The following is a 26,445-nucleotide window of genomic DNA, read 5'->3' as shown; positions in this document are numbered from 1 at the left end:
ATATGGCAGTTTTATTTGTAAAATACTTAATTCCTAACAGCAAAATACTTTAATTGTACTTTATAAAAGTTAGCAAAATTTGATACATTTGAAACAGAAACAAGAAAACTATTTCTACTTCAATTCAACTTTCTTTTCATGTTAGAAATTATAGGTATACACCACAGTTAACAGATTTCAGTGCCAGACACATCATTCAATAAATATATCCCTCCACCATTAAAACCTGTGAAGGGCAGTGAAAATAATTAAGAAAACTACTGAAAAAATAGAAGCATTTTTGTCTTTTTCTGAGGTTTGGAACTAGTAATATGTATACACAACAAAGTTCTTAGCATTTACAACAAGGACTGTATAGCAAGTAACAGAAGAGTCTGTTAATAGTACACCAGAACAACCAAATTTGCAGTACAATATTTCTATCAAGAAAAGAAAATCAGAAATTCAGTCTGTTTCTTGAATCCTACAGCAGACTTCTGCAAGGAGGTGGCAGAAGGAACTTAAATTACCAACTGATTTCATATTTGATACGGTCATTGCATATCCTAAGTTGCAATTAAAAAGCTTGTCCTATACCCTGTACAATAAAGATTGTCTGTTTGTTATGAACAGAAGTTGAAGTGATAATGAGTAAATTCACTGTTCTATCCTACTGCTAACAAATAAACTATGAAACCTTTGCCTTGGAGATGACAGATTTAGTTAAATATAATTCTGCTATGTACAGGTGTTATTTTGGAAGCCAGTTTCCACAAATCTTCAGAGGTAAAATCCACTCCCTATGCCAGTCTTACAAGAAGTTTCCTTCTGTGAAGAAACTGGACCTCTGAGACTGCACTCAGACCCAACACAAGTGGCAAGGCAAGATCACAGAGCAGCCAGCCAGTACAGTCACCGCGAGGACTGTGACTGATGCTGGGAAACACGGAACACAAAGGCTCACACCAACTGCAGGAGTTCAGCAAGGGCAAGGGCTGGGCTCTGCACCTGGAACAGGGCAACCCTGGCTGCATGCACCAGCAGGGGAAGGAGAAGCTGGAGAGCAGCTATGGAAAGGGTCCTGGAGGTCCTGGTTGAAGGCAACTGGAGTATCAGTCAGGAATGCCCTGTCAGCCAGGAGGGTCAGCAGGGTCTTGGGGGGCATCAGGCACAGCACTGCCAGCTGGGAGAGGGAGGGGATTGTCCTGCTCTGCTCTGCACTGGGGCAGCCTCACCTTGAGTGCTGGGAGCAGTTTTAGGCACCACAATATACGGAACACATTCAGCTATTAGAGAGTCCAGAGGAGGACCATGAGGATGGTGAAGGGTCTGGAGGAAAAGCTGTATGAGGAGCAGCTGAGGTCACCTGGTTTTTGCCAGACTGGAGGAGACTGAGGGGAGACTTCATTGTGGTCTTCAACATCCTCACAAGGTGAAGAGGAGGGGCAGGTACTGATCTCTTCCCTCTTACGAGCAGTGATGGGACCTGAGGGAATGGCCTGAAGCTGTAGCAGGGGAGGTTTAGGTTGGGTATCAGGAAAAGATTCTTCAGCCAGAGGGTAGGTGGGCACTAGCAAAGGTTCCCAGGGAAGTGGTCATATCACCAAGCCTGACAGAGTTCAAGAAGCATTTCGACAATGCTCTCAGGCACATGGTGTCATTTTTGGGGATGATCCTATGCGCTGTCAGGAGCTGGACTTTATGATCCTGATATGTCCCTTACAACTCAGCATATTTTATGATTCTGTGATTACTTCCTTTCTTGAAAACAAATAAATAAAAAAACCCCAAATAACAAAGAAGTTACTTGACAAAAATCCCCATTAACTTCTGTACAGTTACTGTTTTTGAAATCTAACTTACAAACTAAACTGAACAAGATATGAAATTGAAAATATATGGTAATTGATTTTTATTTATTTGTAAAAGGTCAACATCCCAGTGATTTTGAAAATTAGTTTATTACAATTATTTTGTCTGTTCTTTCTCTTTAAATATATAACTTAGTGCACTAATAAATCTCAGTCTTGTGTAGACACAAAGGAAAGGCAAGGGCATGAACATTTATTATTAACAGGTGCTTTTCTGGGCCTCATACACCTACAGCAAGGCATTTGCTAAAAATGTGAAGCCTTAGCCACAGTAACCATGAGATGGTGAAGTTCAGGACCCTGAAGAAGTATTTTCCTTAAATTTCATTAAAAAAAACCAGAACCAACCATTGGACTGGTTTTTTTTTTTTTTTTTTTTTTTTTGTCCTTTTAGTAGAGCTAAATCAGAGCAAAGCAGTGTAACTGATGCCTTGAAAGGCTACCTGGAACATAGGTATTTATTAAAAGGCCTTCAAAGGATACACCTTGGGCAGTACAAGAGCCTGGCTGAGGCTATGCCCAAGACGGATGATGGGTCAGGAGTTTTCGCACTGGCGTAAGTTTTGGTCCATTTACATACTGGGGTGAATTGTCCAATTACAGCTTCAGGATATGCAGTCCCATCCTCCAACACCGCTCCCCTCATTTTGCTGTTGTTTATACTTTCTGGGCCTGAAGCTGCAATGGTGTCCTTGGTTCTCAGGCTGGAAAAGGATTGTTTTGTCTGACTAAAATGTGAAGAGAACCTGCTAACGCTTCATATGAAGCTCAGAGTTATATACCAATGCAGTACACAATCTGGAAAACATGAAAGCTAAAACTTAAGGCATCATTCCCCCATACATTACTAGCTGTACTTACATTGCTGTCTGCCTCTTATCCTGCAAAAAACCCACTGATATATGAGGCAAAAATGTGAGAGATCATACAATCATTATTTGGAAAAGACCTTGAAGATCATCAAGTCCAGATACGACAAATGCATTAACTAAATGCAATTAAAATATTTTTTCCTTTCTGCTATTTTTGCTGAAGATACCCACTTGTCAAAGCAAATTTCATTCCTCACACATAATGAGATAATTTAACTGGCTATGATTCACCCGCCAAGGAGAACCACTCTTTCTTCTCCTCTTTTCCATCTGCTTCTGCTGAATTGATGCACAGTGCATCTTTTCTAACCAGATTAATCTTTCAGATTCAATGAATCATGAGAAGAAGATGCTTTTAGGAGAGAGCACATTGCAAATGCTGTGGGGAACACTGAAAATAATTTCTGAGGAGCACAAACACTACCTATGCAGAGTTAAGGCTCCCAAGCCTTCTGCTAATTTTGGTCTCATGAAGTGATACTATTTAGTGCTGCTGACAACTCACTTGAATAGGACAGCTCGATATTACAGGCTTCTACATGGAATTAATAAAAACCTGCTAAATTAAAATTTGAGACAGACGCTAGAGAGCTTCAGTCTGAGAGACGGCTTTACGGAAGTGGGATCCTCTGGGGGACTCTGCACTCGAGGGCGGCACTGCCCGGGCTTTCTGGCGGGTTCCAGACGTTGCCTTTTTCAGCTCATGTCTCAGGCTGCGGATTGTGCTGTTTATGGCAGCCACGCATGCCTTCCAATCAAATCCACTTTCATCTAGATCAAAGGATGGAAAATTCTCTTGAAGAAACTCTAAAAAAAACCAAGTATGTAATAGTGAGTTATCAATTATTTAAGTAAGCTATATATTCTTTCTGGATGTAATTAAGCTAAAACAAGTGCATGCTACCAAACCAGGACAGCTAGACATATTACAAGCCTTGAAAAGCAAAGCAGGGCAGATATTGCTTTCTCACTGTTATATTTGAAAACGAGTAAAAAAAGGTCTAAGCATAAAAACAAAATATGAAAAGAAAATGTGACCATGTGTGTGGTTTTGATCCTTTGAAGTGCTGAGTAACTTCAGCTTCTAATGTGGTCAGCCAGCAAAGACAAATCTTGGTGTCCATTTCAGAATGACCAGAATTAGGCAGGACCAAGCCCTCCTTCAGAGGATCTCTGACAACTCTATTCACTAAAATCAGTCACACCACTTCAGCATAACACAGATATACAGGAACAACAGTGACAGAAAAATTGTGAGAGCTCATTCCTTACCATACTGCAAGCAAGATCACTAAACAAACACTTGAGTTTGGTAGCAATGACATAAAAAGGATAGGACTATGGCACCTTTCTCCCCTTTCATGAGTAAAATGAGTAGTTTAAAACCAAAATTAAAACTGGTTTTTAAAATTATTGAGAAGTGATTGTCCTGCTGAGGTGAGCTGGATTGCATGCTTTCTCTAAGCAACCCAGTAAAAGACTTAAATAAACACCAAAAAGGAATTCTTATCTGTAGTTTCAAATCAAGGCAATATTGCTTCTCCTTCTCTGATTAACATCTAGATTTACCTTCATAGTAGAAAGAAAGGTATAGCTAGTAGATATTGTGTCAGCTTTGTTCTTCCACCTACCACCAAGTAAAAATCTGATATATTATCACTGTTTACAGTTAAAAATTTAACTTGTAGTTACAAACCTGGAAACCCATTTTGCCAGAAAAACTCTGGTCTGAAGGAAGAAAGTACTGAGATAGAAACTTGTGCTCTTGCAGTTCACTCTGCTCCAGGAGGAGAGGTGAAAGGGAGAGTAAGTGTGCCTTAGGATGCTCCTGTTATAAGCTATGATGACAAAGGATACACTAGCCATTGGCTGAAGCAGCAGACAGGCTCTTCTTACTTCCATCTATAGCAGTAAATTCAAGAATACTTGACTGCAGAGGATCAGCACAGAACTGGAATTCTTCAAGGTCTACAGAACCTTTATACATGGTCCACAAATCAGCTTTTAAAGTTATGTATTTTCTTTGACCAAAACTGACCGATTTTGGGGATTATAATAAGGCTATGCAGGGCCTCTTCCTGCTCTGCAGGGTAACATTCAGGGAGCTGGTGCTGCCATCCAATCAGGCTGTGTTAAAGGAAACAGGGGCAGGGACTGTCCTCTGGCTCCAGAGCCAAGTGACAAGGTCTGGCTGCAATCACTACACACAGGATTTGTCTCTCATCTGTTCTATGGCCTACATGGTGTTCTGCAGTCCTAAGACACACTAACTACATCTTCTGAATGCTTCTTAAGCTCAAAATGTCAAGAAATAAAATGTCTACAAGTCTATATATCTGTGCGTATATATATATATATACAAATAAAAGCGGAGATGTGTGAGTGGCAAAGTTTCCAGTGCTAGTGTTTGCCATACTGGAAATGGTTTCTGGCATGCTCTGCCTGTCCCTCAACCTATGCCCAGACATCACCCCAGAGGGTGAGAGTCACAGCCCCACTTTACTGAGCACGAACGCTGTTCCCTCAGATGCAGTCCTTCTTCCCCAGTTCTCTCCCCCACCCCAGAGGGTGGGGCAGGGGAACAGGACAGGGAGGAAGAAGGTGAGCAAGCACCTGTCTTTAGCTACCTGATGGGTTAAAACACAACAGTTGCTAAATTCCACTTCATAAGCTCTCCTTGTTTCCAATCCCTAAATGTGGCTTTTTTGCTCCAGGGCTCAGTTATGAATTCCCTGCTTAGCCCAACCTGTCTTCCCATAATTCAGCTCTCCTAAACATCAAGATGGACTCTTGTCTGCTTGCAAAAGGCTGATCTTAAAGATCTGTCAACTTTCCTGAGCTCCCCTCCTATTCAGAGCTGTCTCTCACAAGCTCCCATCTGTGACTTTCCCAAACATGTCAAAGTGTGCTCTCCCAAGCTACAAAGCCTATACTCAGACCCTTCTTACTCTGCTCAGGACCTCAGGGACCCATGATTTCATAATCTTTACAGGCAACGCCACCACCAATTATCACACAAGAACCCTTTTTGTGAAGGGAGCCATAACCTGCTGCACATGACATCTCTCTTCTCTGCTTCACCTACACAGTCCCTGTATCAAGAAATTATCTCTGACGTCCTCCAGAATCCTCAGGGATCTCCCACTGCATTGCTCTTTCAAGCTCCCATACAAACCAGGTTCATGATCTGGAGAATTTCTTGAGCTACTAAAACATAACTTTATCTACTTCCTCTCAATTTGTTCCACTGCTTGCAGAAATGCCTGCGAGAATATTTTCACAAACTAATTTCTGAAGCTCTATGGTTTGTTCACAGGATACGAAGATAATACTCTTACTAGTGTCCCCACATTATGATTTAACAGAGATTTTCTTACTTACCTCTGAGAGCATTTATTTTATTGGAATCCAGTGGGCTCATGCCACGATCAAGACTACCATACACGTTGCTTTTCACCAGCAGCTCTTCTGGGAACATGTGACGAATTAGGAAGCGAGCTGACAACTCTGGCCGTACCTTCCCCTTAGCAACGTAAATTATGGAGAAAGGCAACTGAACATTGCGCCATGGGCTCCCAAGAGGTTCTAGAGAAGATGTCACGGAGAGAAGAGAGATATTTCACTCATCCAACACTGACCATGCCTCAAAGTGGCTGTATTAAATCAAAACTGACACAAAAAGCTCACCCAGAAACTGCTCTACTTGCTTGGAAAGACCAAAGCAAAACTGTAACACTGCAGCTACTGCTAACATGAAACATGTTGCCGACACATGGCCAAGCAGCCAAAACATCCTGCCTGGTTTACAACCACAAACAGTACTTCTGATATGTCTTCAGCAATGCAAGCTGCATTATTAATTATTGCTTTCTAACTTGTTTCATCTCATGTCAAAAGACGATGCTTTTCCAAGTACATAAGTAAATAAAAGTTCTTCTATTTCAGTGGTGCTTAGATTCTGCAAGCAGAAACAGAAAAAGAGTGAATATTTTTCAACTACTTCTATCTCACTTCACTGCAAACATTAATAAGAAAAAATGCAAAATTTTTAGTACATCAAGAGGTCTGTGGGATCTGACTAACGAATCTTGGGTGCAGGAAAAGATCTGATACAGCCCCAAAGTGATCCTAATTGAATAAATACTTCCAACAGCAACTAATCACAGTCCATCTTCCTTGAGGGTCTCTAAGCATCACATGATGTACATGGATTTTTTTCCCCAGTGCATTTGTGTATTGAACACTTACATTAAAAAAATGTGAAAATATAAAGGCCGCTTTAAGATTCTTATTGTCCTAAAGAGTCAGTTTTGCAGAAAGGTGTACTTTTTCTTCTGAAATTGCAATACCATTCAATAGATATTCTGAGCTAGCTTACTTTACTTTTTTAAGACAGAATATCTACCAAATAAAAGAAAAAAGCCAGGGCAACTGAACAGAGTAACTGGAGCTGAACTTCCCAATGTCACAGCAGATATGCATTATGGGACTCTGGTAGATGCAGAGATATATTCTGTTAGCCAGATACAATGCCCTTGTTCATTCCCAAAAAGACTTACTATGTGTACACCAAATGACTGCCTTAAAAGACGACTCACATAGGTCAGAAAATCCCTTTACTATGCAATTATACCTACAGTATCACTGACTATTTAAAATGTAACAAGCAATTCCAAAACACAGAAATTTCTTTGTTTACCCATAGGTTCCAAAGACTGTTGTTGTCCGACTGAAGATGTGTGGAAAGCTTCTGGAAACTTATCCAATTCTGAATTCTGCAATGTGTCAGTTGTGGAGCTGGTCATTTTCTGAGAATTTTGAGAATTGTCTCCACTATCTTCATTATCATTTAAATCTACACAATGAGATGTATCAGGAGCATCAGACACTTCCTCTTTCCCCTGAGTTGTCTTCTGAAACATTTAACAAGGTTAGTACACACAATGAGAGAAGCCTAGCAGTTTTCTAATTGGTGTTCCAGTTTATTTCACATTTAGTATAAATTATATTTCAGATCTTTTCAATATAGTTACCCCTGAATTTCTATCACAAAAACCACTGGTAGAACAGTTAATAATTATACAAAGATGTGCACAGAGCATTTTAGAAGTAAATGTAGTTGGAGGTGTTTTGGGAGTAATGTTTCAGTCAATATAAAACTGAAATGCATAGCTGAATATATCTGAAAAAAAAAAAAAGACTGCGAAAACAAGTGCTAAGAGCTACTTGTTTAAGCTCTCAATCAAATTTAACACTACTTCTGGGGAACATTTGCAGTGCTTTCCTTATAGCATCCTATGCCTGAACACTTCTTAACTGAACTCTGGACACAGAAGCAGGAAGAGGCAAAGCAGAAAACAGCATACTCCAGTATTCCCCACATGGAACCAGTGCTGCAGTCAGCATCCCTGTGCTGAGCAGCACAGAGACAGAACCCCAGGAATTTCCAATACAGCACCTGTATCATGAGCAGGTCAAATAATTAATCTGAGAAAAAAGTGCAAACTTGGTACTTAATAAATCATCACCTTTGCTTTGGTTTCAGAGCGTAAGGAGCGGATCATAGAATTGACATTTGTGATACAGGTTTTCCAGTCTTTTCCACACTCGCTCAAATCATAGGTTGGAAAGTTAGTTGCAAGAAACTCTGCATATAAAATACAGAAAATGTTTGAAGTGTCATTACAAAGCCCATTATTTAGAAGTATCCTAATTTACAAAGAGAGAGAAAGCTAACTAATGCTTCATATGTTTACTGTTCTCCATTTACAAGCTTCAGACTTCCATCGATAAATAAAGATAGTAAACTTATGTTCTGAAAATAACCAGCACTATGAATTCAAGATGTTCTGTGATACTTTTTGAGATGTTGTGAATAATGCTTCTATTATATTAAACATTTCCTGGTAGAATTGGGGGAAAATGTGTGATTTATAATGCCAACTTTTAAAAAAAACCCCAAAACCAACACCACCACCATCCCCCCGAAAGAACAGACACAGGGTAATGCTGTTGTTGTAACTATTTCACATGGTTTATATAATCTCACACTCAATTTTAACCCTTAAACACATACCTGCCAGGGGACCTGTGCAAACGACTTCACATTTATTAAAAAAAGCCCCCTCCATCTTCACCACTTCTCATTCCACATAAGAGTGTTTCAAAAACACCAATTAATGTTTGTCCCAAGTATACCGTGGCCATAAACCAACCCAAATCAACCAAACAAGAAAACACTGACAAAATCCATGGCACACACAAACACACAATGAACTGCAATTAAAATCTAGAGACAGCAAGCATGACTGATGAATGCAATGTACATATAACTAGAAGAAATTTGAATGGTTTTATTTAAATTGAAGAAAAACAAACACTGAGAATTACAAAGCAGGACTTTCAAAACAAAAGTATAATGCAGAGTGGAGCACATCCACTATGGCATTTATCTGCTCACCAGCTGGCAGACACCGATTAGGCAGAAACATACAGAAAACGACTCCTTTTTAAGTTCAAAACCTCGTTAAGTATGAAAGAAGTAAATCTGTGCATTTTGAAAGATAACACACCTCTTATTGCAGCAATTTTGTTCGGATCTAGTGTCCTGCGCCCTCGTGCACTCGCTCCCATAATGCTGCACAATAAAGTTTTCTTGGGGAACAAGACACGAACCAAGTGGCACGCTGCGTACTTGGGTTTAGTCTTTTGCCGAGCCTTCATCAAATGGTTTCCAAGAACTTTTACATTTCTTGCTGGGTCACCAACAAACCCTTTTGTAAAACAAAAATATTCAAAGAAAAAAATTAAAATCTCAAGTTGTTAAAAACAGAACATTTTTTCCAACTCTTTCTCTTGACTCTCAGTGTATATTCTCTTCTACAGTTAATTTTACTATGTATTACTACTTATCTTTGCCCTTACAAAAGCAGCTTTGAATTGGAATGGTAACAGAAGTACCTTTTTGATTCACATTAAGCACCAGCACAACTAACTGAAATCAAAACACCCAGGAAAATACATTAGACACCCAACTGTCCACAATGTTCACAGTGGCCTATTTTACATATGTACAGATACCAGCTATGTTTTCAAGACACTGACTCATGAAGAGTGGCATATCCATACACAGAACTGCTAAATCATAAACTGTTTACAAATTTTTAGATGGATACCTGAATATTTCACCTATTATTCATGCAGCTCTTCAGCTGTAAAAATGTATTTTGTAGACCAAAAGCAAAGAAGTCAGCTCAGCCTTGCATATAAATCAGGCCATTTACCCTTTAGAAAGGCATTAGTTTAACATATGGTGCTATTTGATATGTCTCTCTTTATTATAATGCAATCATCTATAAAATTCTTGTTTTTCTTTGGAATCAAGTATTTTGGAAGAAACCAAACACTGGAGGATTTGCGTATACAAAGGATGTTTCACGGATAAAATCCCACACCAGAAAAAAACAGTTATTTCCTTCACACAGATCAGGTAAGCTGCTTTCTTAAGACATGCAGACAGGCATATGCCTCACTTAGCTTTAGTGGTAATCTATTTGCCTCCTCCAACACATGGGTAAGCATGCACATATTACTTGTGAATTATACACAGAATAAAAAAGGTTACATTAAGAGATAAAAAGAGAGCCTAGAGTTAAAAGAACCCAAAGCACCTACTGTAAATCAAAGGCTTGTGGTAGTACCAGCCATTTTTTAGCCTTAGTTTCTGAATATTTATCACAAAAGATCTCACCAAAGCTAGGATTGATGAAGACTGAAGAAGATGGTAGTTCTTCACTAATATTCACATCCTCAGATGCATTTCTGCAGTTCAACTCCACAGCATTATTTTCCTGACTGGGCTCAGATGGTGCTGGTATCGATGGTGATGGCACAGGTGAAGATGCAATGTTGACAGTACTTTCCACAATACTGGGAGCAAGATTTGATTGTGGTGAAAGGTCAGGCATCCCATTAGTCGCTGTGTATGATGAATGTAATGAATGTGTAGAAACTATAGTGGGGAGTGGAGGGCTCTGCCTTCCAACAGGCTGATGAGATTCAAGTGGAAAACTCTGCAGGACACGTTTCATTTTGGAATTGACTTGAACGTGACTATTTTGCCAAGCAATCCTTACAACTGGGCTACGCCTTCCCTGGCCTGATGAAGAACGATGAAAACTTAAATCTCTTTCCATGTGTTTTTGTACTCTTATTTTTCCTGAAGGCAAATGACTGGAACTTCTGTATGTAAATCCAACTCGTTTCTGCAAATGTGATTCAGAAAACAATTAAAAGGTTAAATTAGACATAGCTGATAATTTGGGTTTTTTTTTTTTAGCAAACCAGGAAAATTAGATTTTAGTAATTCTGCTATTGGCAGCATACCCTTCAACTCAGAGCTACCATGTTTTAGCCTTCTCTCTAGTATCTCTATTCTCATTTGTATCTGCAACACTAAGAGTTTATCTAGTCAGCTTCAATGTTTCTCTATTTTTTTTTCCAAGGCCGGGGGGGGGGCAAAACTACTTTCTAGATCTCTATTAAAAAGAAAATAGGCAAAATAAAATTTAAATTTTTTCAGTCATTGACCCAGTCATTGGCTGATGAATTTTCAAGGAATGTGTCCACTGCCCTGACAGCTCCTTTCAAACAAGAAAAAAAACCCAAACACTTTCCCTTCTTTCTTTACTTGTTAGCTGAAAACAATAAATATTCAGACTTCATCTACAATGAAGATTCCAGAGAGACTGAGATGGATGAACTGAGAGATAGGCTATGTTTTCCATCACTTCAAGTACTTTTTAAAAAAATCATACACATGCACTCTAGTTCAAAACACAAGTCACTGAGCAGGAGCCACCAAATGAAGATGACACATGTGGATTTGTTTTTCTTACTTTGTTTAATTTTGGTGGGTTTGCGTGTTTGTTTAGAGAAATCTCATTATATCGCACCCTTGTAACCTTAAAAACATCTATGACCTTAAGGAAGTCTCATGTATCTGAAAGTCTGTCAGTTTCTCCAGCTTTTGGGATTCATCTAATAAAAAAAGTAACTTTACCCCAAACCATTCCTTTATCCTTCACAAGTACAGGAACAGTACAGCCATAAAAAAAAAAAAAACCCAACAGCACTCCTGATTATTTTAAATGGCAGAACCCAAGAAAATAGCTGGCAGATAAAAGCTTTCAGGAAAAAAAAAAAAGAAAAAGAAAAAAAAAAGCAATGCAGGTCACTTTTAACACAAAAATCCAAACATTAAAGCACCTGCCATCCTACATATGAGAGGGGAGGGTAAGAGCACAGAGGTCTTATAGGGGTCATCTGTATTTGACAAGATCAGTTTATTCCCTGAAACTCATGGTTTTGGATGTGTAGACAGCACAAGCTTGGAGCTGACAATAAAACCCAGTATCCTACTGCTAGCTGACAGGTGTGAGAAATCCAGCTCCATCCACCCTTAAAGCAAATGGCCTTACTGCTGTCTTGACATCTCCTGACAGCAGAATTATCTCTGCCACATTAAAAGCTTGGTAGTGTTGATGACAAAGAAAGTCCTTATGGATTTTATAAGCTTTTTCCAAAATCATCTGTTATGCTTTCCTTTTAATGATCATTGTTAGAAGTACTAAAATTGTGTCTCCTTAGTTAACACTAGATTGATCATTTAGGAACAAAATGAGTATTGTGTACTCAGTATCAAACATTATTAAAAGTGTTTAAAAAGGAGTTTCCATTAAAAAAAAACAAAAAAAAAACTTCTATACTGTAATGCATAGGACAACATGCTGTTCAGATCTAAAGTTCAGTAAGCCAACTGAACCAACTTCACTGATGCTTAAACTCTCTTCTAACTGCAGAAACCAATGAGACAACACATCACATGTTGCAAAGGTGCAACAGCAATACACTGAAGTTTAAGATGCACCTACACAATTCACTTCTGTTCATGCCAATACAAATAGAATTTTACAGCATCTATCACAGCATCCTGAATTTGATGGGAGTCACTGCCAATCTGTGGCCATCAGTCAATAACACAGGAAACTGAAGCTGGCACATAATCAGAAATCTCAAGTAATTGAATTGAAATAGATTCTAAGTCTACTATTTTGCTCCTTATTTCAATCTAAGTGAAAGGATTTGGATTATTAAAATAAGCATCACAGGAAATGAGAGAATTAAAGCAAAAATAAACATCTTAGGTCTTTAATACTTACAGGTTTGAGCAAGAATGGCTTTATACGAGTATGCTGCATTTCCGAGACCTTACGATGAAGCAGGTCAAATTTTTTATCCAGTTTCTGAATGGCATCATACATGGCCTGAAGAAACCAAGAAAGTTCAATTAAAAGCTGAACTCCCTCCCTAAAACTTAGCCAACTTCCTTCCACAGCACTGCTGAATGCTTAAGGAGACTTACAAAACATTAACACTTGGCTACAAATCACTTACAAATTGACTTCCATTAAGTATGGCCTGAGTGATTCCAGTCACACAAGTGCTCACCTGAATAAATAAGGGATGGTTTTAATTTCAAGTGCAGTTATTTTCAATTTTGCCCATTACTGCTTCAGGAATCAAAAGGAAAGAACTCACAAAACCAACACTAGCAGGATTTTTGGCACACCTTTGGCAAGCAACATGTACATTCAATAGCCGGGTGTGTATCACCGCTGTATCTTTCCCATTACTGTGAAGCTCCTCCCAATAACTAAACTTTACATTTTGTATTAAAGCTTAATATTTATGAAAAGTTACGAGAATACTTATGAAAAGTTCAGAGAATATGAAGGACATTAGTTTCACTTTGAAAATATTGTAGTTATGTGGGCAATTAACAAGGCAAATAACTGGAAAAGATCACATCACTGGTTGCCAAGTTTATAATACAACTCTTCCTAAAGTTTAACTAAAACTGTTTAAACATAATTTCAGATATAAAGGGAAAAAAATACCTGGCAATAACTGAGGACCTCCATAAGAGGATTCTGTTGATATCCAGTATAAGAAGCTTCAGATAAAATGCTTTCCTTTTTCATGAAAGTAATAATTAAACATAAAAAAGAAAAAAAAGGAGCGTAAGGTACTAATATGTACACAGACTTAGCAAGTAAATCCCAACTTCAAATCTCTCATGTTAATTCAGCCTACCCCACAACATGCATCCCCAAAGCAGCTTTTCAAAGTCAGTCAAACAAAAGAAAATTCACTTACACATTCATAGTCAGGTTCATATTCATAAATGACACTGTCGCTATCTTCATATTCTTCTTCCCTAGTTCTCACCTGGGAAATAACATAATTAACATTCAATGTTTTGAAAAGTTAAAGAATTCTTCCAGCAATCCAACTTGGACACTTTTGGTTGTAGCTGTAATTCCATCCCTTGGCTTGAAGAGGGCCCAAGAAAACAAGACCTACTACAGTCATCTTATTTATGTACTGGTGTGTTAAGGAAACTTTCCTGTCTGACCAGGCAGGAGACACTCTGGTGGTCACCCAGGGACTGCAACTGCTGGGGCTGAAGCCCCTTTGCAGTGCATGGCTCAGGTGCCCTGCCTGACTCCCTACATATTCTACTTTCACAGCAGACAAGGTTCCCATACCAGCTTGACCCTGGATTTGCTATAGCAGACTCTCAGACCTCTGGTTTCTTCAAGTAATTTTACCATGGTACAGAACCAGAATATATATATATACACACGCACACACACACACATATATATATATATATATATATATACACACACACACGTACATATATATAAAATGAAAAATAACGTGCTTTTTTATTTCTTTATTTATTCTACAGCAGAACTTTCATCTAACTAAATGTACTATACAGACAAGCTTATGCAATCACAGAATCACTTAGATTGGAAAACACCTGAGTCCAAATTATGAGACTTCAGTGTGTATAACTCAAAGCAGGAGCTGTAAAAAATTTCAAGAGGCAATTTTCTCACAGCTTGCACACTGCTTTTAAGCAGGAAGAACGGCACCACCACCTGGACAATTCTGGCATTTTCCTTTTACTGGATGGATGCTGATGCCATCCACCACTCGCCACAGATTCATAGCCTCTACTGGTTGTGCTTTCTTTTATTTTTTTTAACTGATCAGGTTTTATTTTAGAAAAGGAAGGCTGAGAGGGTGGTAGGTGATAACTTCTGTTTTGTGTACAACATGCAGAATTCAGTGAATGGTAAAATTGTGGAGATTATTCTGGGAGTTACTGAAAAGCACCTGAAGGACAACTGTCATCAGTCACAGCCAGCACGGCTTCAGAAGGGTCCTCCTTGACAAAGTTAACTTCCTTTTATGACAAGATGACCCACCTAGCTGATCAAGGGAGGTCAGTTGATGTAATCTGTTTGGATTTCAGTAAAGCTTTTGATACTGTCTCTCACAGGATCTTCTGGACAAAATGTCCAGCACACAGCTGTTTAAACATATCACAGCATGAGTGAGCAACTGGCTCATGAGCCAGGCACAAAGGGTTACAGTGAATGGGGTGACATCAGACTGGACACCTGTCACTAGTGGGGCTCTGCAGGGCTCCATCCTGAGCCCTGTGCCTCTCAACATCTTCATAAATGATGTGGACACAGGACTGGAAGGGAGACTAAATATTCTGATGACACTAAGCTGGGAGGAGCCATTGACTCCCATGAAGGTGGAGAGGTCCCACAGAGAGGCTGAGCAACCACCAATAGCATGAAGTTTAACAACGACAGGGCTGGATTCTGCACCTGGGATGGGGAAACTCTGGATGTATGGACAGACTGCAGAATAGGAGGCTAAAGAATTGCTAGAAGCATCCATGCAGAGATATCCTACCCATCTTCAGTGGAATGTCATCAAATCACCACACAGCAGTGAAAGAAAAATTGTATTCCAAGTAACACTGAAACTGGTCTCAAAAGGAAGGGCTATTCTTTGGTAAAACATACCACATTTTGTTCCACTACAGCAGGAGAAATTCGCTTTCTTTTATTACGCAAAACCACAAAATCCCTTTTCTCAGCGCTGTGACCATCTCCTCTCTGCATCATTGCAGAATGACCCATTTGTGAGGCTGTTAGATCTGCAAGCACCGGCAAGCCTTCACTTCCTGTTAAAGTGAAGAGAAAGCAAAGTTCATCAGAAAGTTTCCCACTGCATTAAACGTTTCACTACAGTAAAAACAGGCACAGTCACCCTTTTTTTTAAACTTTCAGACTGCTTGAGTATTTGAAATTTGTTTACCAGTATATTATCAAACACTTATTAATCCAATTAATTTAGATCAGAAATTATAAATTCGATTTAATTGCTTTTTTCAAACATAATGATATTTAAAAAGTGTCAGTAAAAGTAATACTGACTTTGTGAGCATAAATGGCTAAGAAAAAATTAAAATAAAAGGTGCTCTGCAGCAGGCAGGGAGAAATGAAAACCTAGATCCCTGCATGATGTTGAGCTTGCTCTGACAGCTTCTTATTGGAGGCAAGAAGATACAAGACAAAAGTATAAAAAACTCATTTGGACAGACAGAATGAGATCTGAGGGAAAGGCACTTCTCTACAAGACACTGGTCTAAGATAGTGGTTCAATAAAACCAATCATGCAGAATTTCATTTCAAAGTTCATTACTCACATTTGAGATAAACCTGTGGTGTGTTTCACTCACATATCTCACTATACTTGATTTAACTAGACAATATCTAATGCTAATACAACCAAAGATAACAAAACCATATTTTACCTTTTAAGAAACAACTGCTCTCATCATGAGTAATTTAATAATAATAAAATAATTATTTATGTCCTAAAACCAAGGTTAGCAACTGTCTATGACAGCTTCTTGGGCAGAAGTTTTAATCTTGGTGGGGTTGTTTGTTTATTTTCAATAACAGAGACAAAACCCCAAGTAAACCATCCAAATCATCCTCCACTCCCAAATTTGTTTTTAGATGTAAACATACAACTACAGAATACTCTACTGTTAATTAGAAGACCAAAAAGTCTAAAGGTTCTCAGAAGCACCCAACAACACTAAGAAACAGATGTAACTTAGAAACAGATGTAACTTGTATCAGTGAAGAGAAATACTAATGGGATTCTCTATAGAGTTAACTGGCTGAATTTAACAAAAAACATCCCCCAAAGGAAGTGCTTTCCTTTAGTTACAGTACTGTTCCTCACTGACTTGGTAATACTCCTACAGAACTTAATAAATGCTCATAACAGCTGTAAAGAATTTTTGTCTGGGCTAATAAAGCATTGGGTAAGATTTCTCGAGATACTTTATCTTGCATGTTAAAATAAATACAGTGAACTAAAGACAATCACAATGGTGACTTACCACTAATAATTTATCATCTTAAACAGCCATCTTGCTATCATTACACATCAGCATCTCCAGTACTAAGTTACACTGGACAGATTATCTAAAAACCTAATTTTTTAGGCTAGGTTCTCACATGACATTTGTTTTCCAAACTGCTTCCTAATTTATTCCTAGATATACTTACCCTTACAAGTAAATAAAAAGTTGTCTCTTTAAAACGCAATATTTTAGCAGGCTCGCCATTTATAAGGACATAGAAAGTAATAACTAAGTGGCACTTTTCTTTAAAGGCACTGCCAAGCAATTTCTATAAAGTAGCTTTCCAATAAAACATGTTTTAAAGGTATGGGTAATATAGAAAGGACTGAATCCAAAAGCACAGAACATATGGCATTAAAACTAGCCATTAACCATCAGATGACAATAAAAATGAACAGTAATTACCATAGGCAAGTTGACTCGTGTGGTGAACAGCACTGTTTGCTTCAGAGTTCTGTTGCGCTGGCATGCAGCTTTGTGTGGACGGCCCGCTGTCTCCAGCGTCCATAATCAGTGATTCATCCTCCTCCTCACTCTCCACACACAAATAATCTATTAGCAGAAAGAGAAAGAGGTAAGACTGCAGGCCATTCTGCATATCAGGTGACAGCTGTAGTGCCTGTATCACACCTAGCATTATCTCAATTGTACCACAGGCTATTATAAATTCTGCTTCGCTTTAGCATGTAAATGCAAAGTCCCTTTTAAACACAGACAGCTGAGGTTTTGATGCACACTAGAATGGAAGCAGCTTACTATTGTTTAGCTGGTGGGAATTCTGAATCTGTTCAGAACCCAGTTCTCCCTGAAGTGTTCAGCTTCAACAGGAACAGCTAGCTATAAGCCAGTTACAAGCACTTCTACAAACTCCACTGTTTACATATTCAAGCATACAAAAAAAAATGTATTAATCTGGTCTTGAAATTTTATTTTCATAATTAAGACTTGCTTAATACACTTGAACAAATCAGTCCACAAATCCTAACTGTATACTTGATATTCAGATCAATCCAAACACTGGTTCCCAATGCAATACTGTGCAGAAACACTGAATGGCAAATCTCCAGTAGCAGAGTTTTTCCAATTAAACATACTACATCAAGAGAAAAATGGTTTCATAATAACTCTACTATAGTTATTATTGCTAGATCCAGTGTTTTTGACAGGGTCAGGGAGGGAGTGAAGTTTATTTTTGATTAAACAAATTCATGGAAAGAACCTTATCAAGTTAGGAAATGAAACTGAAATTGAGCCAGCACACATGCATGACACTCTAACTATGCATGACACAGGCTGTATTTTCCACAGGATTTCTGCCCTGTTCAGTGCACAAGATGGACTGAGCTCCAGGAATGAATCAGAATGGTATGAGTAGAACAGCAGTCTGGGTCTCTACTCTTACATAATCAATTCATTCCAAACCCCACTCTCTCCCAATTTCTTAAAGAGGCCAAAAGGTAAGAATGAAATGGAACTCTACAGGTCATTTAGTTTTCCCTCTGGCCAACAGTCCCATCTAATTCAAAAGACATAATACAGCAGGGTTTGGATTTGTCTGTCAATCAGATTAAGAAACTGATGGTCTGTTCAGAAACACCTATCAACTGCTACACAGTGTTTGGCTTGGTTTATAGGTGTAAACAAAGCCAAAAATCTACCTGGGGCAGAGCTGACCTGTACAAAGGAGTTTAGCTGAGGACACACTCTAGGATATGCTGCTTAGGCTGCCAATGGGAGAACAGTTCTTGGCCAGTTTTCATCAGCTGTATGGAAGTAAACAACAGGCTTACTCATGAACCTACTTTAGGTGCAGCTTTTAGCAAAACACTTCAGTGATATTCACTGACTGAAGTTCACTGCAGACTAACATGAGTTATTAGCATATGCTGAATTATTTAATTGCCTCACAGGCACAAATTTTTTTGTGGACAATCATTTAGTATTCTACCTACTTTGGGAGAGAATTAACTAAGAGTCAGTAAAAGTGCATCTGCATCGAAGCAGGAGGGATGACAATCCTCTCTGCCAATTTCCCCAGCCAGGATGCCAGATTAGTGCATGGTCTGACAAATACCCTACTTACAGCTGGGTCTCTGCTGTCCTCCAATCCTCTTTCAATCCCTAACTAGACAAAGCAATGCAAATTGCATGTTATTTATGCAACCCTAAAAAGCCCAGAATTACCTGTATATTCATAATCTTTGCCACAGGTCTCATGTCTCACTCAAATAACACCAGCAAAACAACCCAACCTGATCAGCAACTACATCACTCAAATCTAGACTAGAAAGAGTGATGAGTATAGAAGAGGGAAAATTCTGTGCAGCCAGCACACAGCAAAGACATGGCAAGGTCAAAGCAGCTCCATCTGGACTAGAGGAAGGCCAGTATAATCAGAAGTTAGGAGAGTTTCTACAAGTGGTTATAATGAAAGCAAGGCTTAGCCTTCCATACCCTCTATCACCCTGCCTTAAATAAGTTTCAAAATCAGAATTTCAACAGTGCAGTGGAGTCTGAACAGAAAGTGTTTCCAAAGCCTGCAGCTACAGCAACTCACAGCTGGAGAGCAAACATAAAACATAAACCAAACAGGAAAATACAGAAAGCAAAACCACCTCAATTAAAAAAAAAGGAAAAAACAAAACAAAACAAAACCTACAACAATTTCTACAATGACATGGAAGCAGTGCAGCAATAAGCAGTAATCTCTCATTTTAACCTTTCAGGTGATGGCCAGGATCCTCCTCATCCCCTGGCCTTTTAATTTCCATCACCCATTGCTGAACGTGGTGGCTTTCACACATAGAAAGGGAATTATTCTGTCTTCAGAACAGCATTTTTACATGAACAGTCAAGAAACCTGAAGATTAGAATACGCCACTCATTTCCAGGAAGGCTGATTAGTATAACTGGTCACACTGCACCAATAAGAAAAGCAGCTCCAAGAATGTAGACTCACCTGTTTTATACCAACCATTTCCTCCTTTCCCTAATGCATTCTAGCTGCCTGGCCTCTAAAGTCAGTGGACAAACTCAAATGTCTTTGCTACAGATTTGACTACATTCATCAGCAAGAAGAATAGATATGTGATAAAAAATATTTTGTTTATAGGACTGCTGGGAATTAAACAAAGTTTACTTATAGAATATTAGAATATACGATATCATTTGTACCTTCAGAAATTTGTGACAAGAAAAAAATCCAGCTATTTAGCCATCATCTGAAAGACATTGCAACTTAGTCCTCTAAGCAATTATAAATATTTCTGATGCCTCCTTGAAGTGTCCAGGAATAGAGAATATTACCATACGTAAATAGAACCAAACAGCATGAAATACAACTCTGACTCTCAGGTAGAAACCACAAAGCGCCAAATTCTATGGATTAATTTGTGCTGTGGGATATGCTAAAAGATCTAGGTTCATAAAAAATGTGTATTGTACAGAAAAACATTTATAGACAGAGCAGTCCAGGGAAATGCCATATTAAAAATCAAGATTGAAGGTGATCTTTTTACCTTCTAAGACATTTAAGTTCATCATTTAGAATTCTTTCATCAGGAGATCATCTTCACTTCTGCACAAAATCATCAGGTTGAAGCATGTTAAAGGCACTTACACTTGAATTATTTGCACCCAAAAATGTTCAACTCTGTGCCTAACCCTGTACTACATTAAATTACAGCTTTTTATGCAGCTCTGTGAAGCCAAGCATCACAAATAATTTATTTCCAGTAACCAACAGAAAGATATATTTAAAATTATTCGGGACTTGAAAATGTGTTGGTATTAAATGTCAAGAAACACTAAAGCAAACCAAGCAAACAACCATCTCCAACTCTTTCAAAGGCAGAATCGAAAGGAAAAACAATAAAGCTCAAAAAACCTCTCTAGCAACAATGAATTACATACCAAAACAAATCAAGCAAAGCAACCCCACCCAAATAAATAAAGAACTTACCTGGGTTGAAACTAAGCCACAAAAGGAGAGACAGCTAGCCTTAACTTGGATCATAATTAGATCCTGCACTGTTTATGGCATGACACTTGTGCTAACACACACAAAAAAGCGAGCTAACACAAGGGAGAGCCCAGGGACAGCAGTGCCTTTCAGGGTTAGTATCATCCCATCACAAGTCTAAGTAATCATTTGCCTATAAACTCAATTTCACTGCAGACATAACTGAAAGTTTCAGGCACATTTATGATAATGAGAGCTACAAGCACAGAAACACAACCAGATCTGATGCATCAGCTGAAGTCTGAAGATAAGATGACAGACTATTTTTTTCTTTCCCCAAGTATGTTACCAATAAAATACATCACATAAGCCAGTGGAATAAAAAAGGACTTGTACTGAATCAAACATTACCTGATGAATGCTCTAACTAGCTGCAGAAACACAAATGTAAGTGATCATCAAGCATAGAATGGTAAAGGGAGATTGATGAAAGAGATAGCACCAATTAGTACTAAATCCTATCTCAACCTCTACTGCAGAGTTTCTAGAGAGCTTGCAAAATCATTAAAAACTTTTCATAGAAATCTGGTGGGTTTTCTTAATTTTCCAGCCAGCCATGGAAGCTCTGTGTAAGTCAAACCAGATTTTTACAAAGACTTTTAAATACTGCACTCAGAAAAAAATGGTAGCACTCCACTTAAGTCACATCCTTGAATGTACCACACTTATGATTATTTTGTCCTTCCTCTAGATATGTTATCAGGGATCAGAGACACCAGAATACTCTACCAGAGATAAAACACTTAACAACAGCCTCTGAACACTGAAACAGTTCATTTAGAGTGCTGCTGCCAGAATTTGCAACAAACTAAGAAAAAAAAACCAAAAACTAACATTCAGCTCATACAACCCAATTACTATGGAGAAAAGCAAAAGAATAAAGCCAGATTTTCTGTACCTTTACCTGTCATATTTAGATCACTGAGATAACAAAATCACTGGAAGTCAAGGTAAAACCACTCTCACATAAAAACCTTTGGTGTTTATTAAGACTAGAGCTCATACTGCACCTTTTAATTGAACAATATTATTAATGTCATATCTTTTCTATTGGCAGGGATTAGTACAGGCTTAATATTTGCTAGGATTACTGAGTTGCAAACAAAGCCAATCAGGAAACTGAAGCATTGAGGACAAAGGAGAAGCACCAACAAACACATCACCGTGCACGTTTATTTAATAAAGATTAGATCACAACTGCTCTGCTCCCACTCTCCTGCCACCTCAGTCCTACCCCTTTCACTCATGTTGACACTTGCACAACTGCACAGCAAACTGGCTACTTCCTGACCAGAAAAGCTCCTTGAACAATGAAGTAATACAAGAAAATCTGGCATCTGAGCAAGATGTCTGTGACAGCAACAATCTAAGTGAGCATGAACTAATGTGAATCTGTATAAACATCATTTCTCTGAAGGGCAAGGTGAAGCATGTAACTGGCAGAAACAGATGTGTTTTGGTCCAAAGTCAAGGTGTCTGAAGGCCAGGACACTTAATCTGTGCTATGCATTGTGCCTTCTCATAGACAACTCAACAGGTCAGGCCTCTCACTTTAGGAGCGGCATTCATCTCTCTCTTACTCAGGTTCTGTATCCAAGAAACTACAGCGCTGGGGGAACCTATCAAAGCCAAGACCTTGCTGTTCCACGGAAAAATCTCCCCAAGATGTTGTCACTATGCTCAGCTGCCATCTGAGGACTATGGAAAACAAAAGCTTCCCCCACCATCAACAATGGAACTGAGGCAACCAAGCTGTGGCTGGGCCACACTACTCCTGAGCACAAACTTCCCCGCGTAACCTGTCCCGGGAACACACATTCCCGGTGCCCCGGGAGCACACATGACCGGAGAGCGCCCCGGGGGCGCGCCGGGCCCACACGCCCGCGGGGGGAAGAGACGCAGCCTCGCCCGCCATGAGCCGCGCCGCGAGACCCCGCCGGGGCTGACGCGGCTGCGACGGGCAGGAGTGGCAGCCAATGGCAGCGCCGGCCGCGCGGGAACGGGCGAATAGCGACGGGCGCGGTGGGCGTGGCCCGGCCGGCTCGGCAGCGGCCGTTGGAGCTGTTGCGAACGATGAGGGAGCGTTCCCCGCGCCGCGGCGGCACCGCGTCCCTCCCACCCCCCCACCCCCGGCGGAGCCGCGCGGCCGGGAGCCTTACCCTCCTCAGACATGGCTTGCTGGAGCGGCTGAGCGAGGGGTCCTCCTCGGGCGGGCCGGGCGGCGGAGCGAGCGGGGCTCGGGTACGGGCAGGTGTGGCCGGAATGCGGCGTTGGAAACGGAAGCGGCTTCTCCGACGTGAGCAAGAGACTGTTTTGGAGCAGTGCGGCTGCGCGCTGGGCGCGCCCGGGAAACGGGAGCGCGGGGGCGGTGCCGCCCGCTCCTTCAGCAGCCGCTGCTGGCGCGCAGCGAGCGAGCCACGGGCCGGCCGAACAGCCGGTCCCCTCCTGCGGCAGCCACCGAGCCAGCTGCCCCGCTCCCTCAGGCTGCGGCCACGCCGTCCGCTCCCTCAGCAACTCGCCCACCCCCCTAGCAGCCGGCCGGCCCGCTCCCGCCTCAGCCAGCCAGCCAGCTGGCCTGCTCTGGCAGCAGCTAGTCCGTCGGTGGGCCCTTTCCTCCAGCAACCCGCCGGGGGTACGCTGCTGGGCATGGCTCTCGAGTTACGAAAATGCCCGGGCTTTCTCCACACCCCTCTCAGCTCTCTGGTGCTGCCGCGCTCCGTGCTGGCCAAAGCCACGCTGAGGGCAGCCAGCTCCCGTTCATGCAGCTTTTTTGGGCCCCTAGGGAATGCGGGACTGCCGAGCTGTTCCCCTGGGGTCCTGCGTGAGGGCAGGCCATGTTGCTTGTGCCATTCACTGTTCCAGGTTTCAGAGTATAAACTCGTCTGGTTCTTTTACCACACCAACAAATTAAGTTTTGGTGGTCTGCATTGCCCCCAATTTTTTTGATTTGGGGCTGGGGATCAGCAGATCCAGAAGATGCCCTGCCCAGGTGCCCCATGGCTGTGGTCATGGTCCCTACTGGAGGCACAGGAATCTCTCTGGGGGTATTTATTCAAGAGAGTGGTGGGAAGAATCAAAGAATTAGGTTGGAAAAGACAAACTTTGAGAGCATCCAGCCCAACCTATGAGCTGACACCATGTTATCAACTAAACTATGGTGCTAAGTCATATTAAGTTCTGTTTTAAAACACCACCAGGTATGGTGACTCTCCTGTCTTCCTGGGCAGCCCATTCCAATGTCCCAAATACAATGACACAGTGTAAGAATATTGGATGTGGGTGGTTATGGGGCTTGATCTGCTCATGGCTTGGGGCAGCAAAGTGGCCTACGACAGCCTGCAGGATCAAAGAAAGTACAGTTCAGGAGCACTATGCAAGGCAAAAGAAGAGCAATCCTGCAGGTTCAACCAAGAGCTCTTAAAGAAAGTTAAGGAGATGTGTGGAAAGTTGTGTTTGGGAAATGAATAAAAATCAGGGAAAAGGGTGGATTGAGGTGAATTGGGGAGGAACAAGACTCTGGTGGTAGTAAAGGTTTTTGTAGCTTTTCACTGGGATATGTGCGTACATTTGTGTGTGGGGGTCAGATGTGTCAGAGGGCCTGTATGCCCATTGTGCAGTTCTGGAGTGAATGCAGGTGTGGGAGTAGATGTGTGAGCACTAATGAAGGTAAAACGGGATGGCTCAGCAAGTGGAGAGTGGATGGCCCAGAGTCAGGAGTGTGTTTAAAGGTGGGACCATGGGGCACCTTGCTGCTGAGGACCAGGGGAATCCTGTCCAGGTGCTGGAGAGACCATAGAGCTGAGGGGCCTCAAGGGGTGAGGGGGGCATGTGTCTGAGGGTAAAATTGAAGTGTTGTGGGGGATCTTGGGTGCCCTGGACAACACTGGGTCCAGGAATCTCCTGAATTGCCTGCAGCTTATGCTGTTTTTCCAGCAGAATAAGAACCTGTGAGCAACTGCCTTTTGTAGCTGAAGCAAGAAGGCTTTGCCAATAGGCTTCTCTTGATCAGGCCGCCTGTAGTAGACATGAATGACAGGATTCCCTTTGTTGTCTTGGTCTGCAATTCTTACCCACAGGCTTTATTTCTTTTCTGATGGTGGTGGACCTTTGGTGCAACTGGACCTTTATCCTTTTCAGCTTTTGGCTGGCTTTTCTTGTGCAAAACTTCTTGCCTGTTGTGCAGAGGGACCTTGGGGAATGAGGTGGGGGAAAAAGGGTGTTGCTTGCTATCCCAAGCATGGACTACCCTCCCTTGCTCCTTTCTTTACAGCTGCTACCTTCTCCTTGATGGGAAGTGGATAGATCCCCTTGATCTTGAATTATTTCTGGTGGCTGCTTCTGTCTCAGGGCAGATCTAGGTTCCACCAGTCTATCTCCCTTTCTGACTCTCTAATACTCCTTAATATTTTTTAATTGTAACATTTTTCATTAACAATTACAATTATTTCCCTTGCATGGTGCAAGAGACACTACTTTGAAGTGTCTAATTCTTATCAAAGATCTATCTCCAAACTATTTATTACTTCCTGTAGCACTGTCTTCTGAGGAGTCAACCCATTCCTCAGCCTCTGCAGAAGTGAAATGCAGTTTTGTAATACTGGCTGGAAAGCTGTTTCATCTTCACGCTCTACTCAGTGTTCAAAATGTAAAGACATATGGGTGTTCTGGTTCTATAGTAATGTGCATGGTTGTCGACTGGCACTGTGCCAGTGTCAATCCATGACAATGGTGCTCCTTTTTTTTTCTTTGATGGGAACAATAATAGTTGTTTTACTGTAATTTACACATGTAGATTTTCTGCAAGTATAGACTGATGCAGCTCCATGTCAGGCAAATAAAGTTCGTCTCCCAAACATTGTGCTGATGTAGGGTAGAGTCTTCTGTTTCCTCAGTTTGAGCTAAACTATCACATGGATGATTCCTAGAAGTAGTTTCAGAAGAACTAGAGTTTTCAGTAGAATTTTATTGTATTGACATTCTGTGGATTGGATGCATTCTCTAGACCAGCTGTATCCTGCTTTATGCTTCTGCTTGCTGAGTGCTGCTTGGTGCACTTACATCGGAGGTAATGTGGGGCTGCTGATGTTGGAGTTTCATGTAGGAATTCTGCACTGTGGGCAGCAAAGGCTCCAAGTTCTTTGCATGATCCAATACTTGAATGTGTCTGCACCAATTTCTGAATTCTGTTGCATGTTCTGGATTGTCAGTTGCCAGACCCATAGACAGAATCTCAGGAGTATTTTATTCATTGAGCCATACCTTCATACTGGAAAGGCCGATAACCCAGATCACTGGGTAAATCCAAGCTGTATTTGCCAAGATTGTGCT

The 26,445-nt window shown here is 40.7% G+C and overlaps 1 protein-coding gene across 1 annotated transcript; it reads right to left on the bottom strand.

Annotated features, from left to right (window-relative positions):
- On the bottom strand, nucleotides 1-26,337 carry BEND2 (BEN domain containing 2). Its single transcript, XM_041472295.1, has 13 exons — nucleotides 26,176-26,337; nucleotides 23,277-23,769; nucleotides 17,502-17,648; nucleotides 15,679-15,839; nucleotides 13,940-14,011; nucleotides 13,681-13,755; nucleotides 12,943-13,047; nucleotides 10,473-10,986; nucleotides 9,295-9,495; nucleotides 8,251-8,369; nucleotides 7,422-7,635; nucleotides 6,104-6,307; nucleotides 1-3,529 (listed from the first exon to the last, which is right to left on the bottom strand). The coding sequence occupies exons 1-13, from the start codon at nucleotides 26,335-26,337 to the stop codon at nucleotides 3,306-3,308; spliced, it is 2,691 nt and encodes an 896-aa protein (XP_041328229.1). The 3' UTR covers nucleotides 1-3,305.
- Between the last annotated feature and the right edge of the window lie 108 nt (nucleotides 26,338-26,445).

Source organism: Pyrgilauda ruficollis, unplaced genomic scaffold, assembly GCF_017590135.1.
Source record: "Pyrgilauda ruficollis isolate IOZ18807 unplaced genomic scaffold, ASM1759013v1 scaffold29, whole genome shotgun sequence".
Classification (NCBI taxonomy): domain Eukaryota; kingdom Metazoa; phylum Chordata; class Aves; order Passeriformes; family Passeridae; genus Pyrgilauda; species Pyrgilauda ruficollis.
This window is presented reverse-complemented; position numbering and strand designations above follow the sequence as displayed.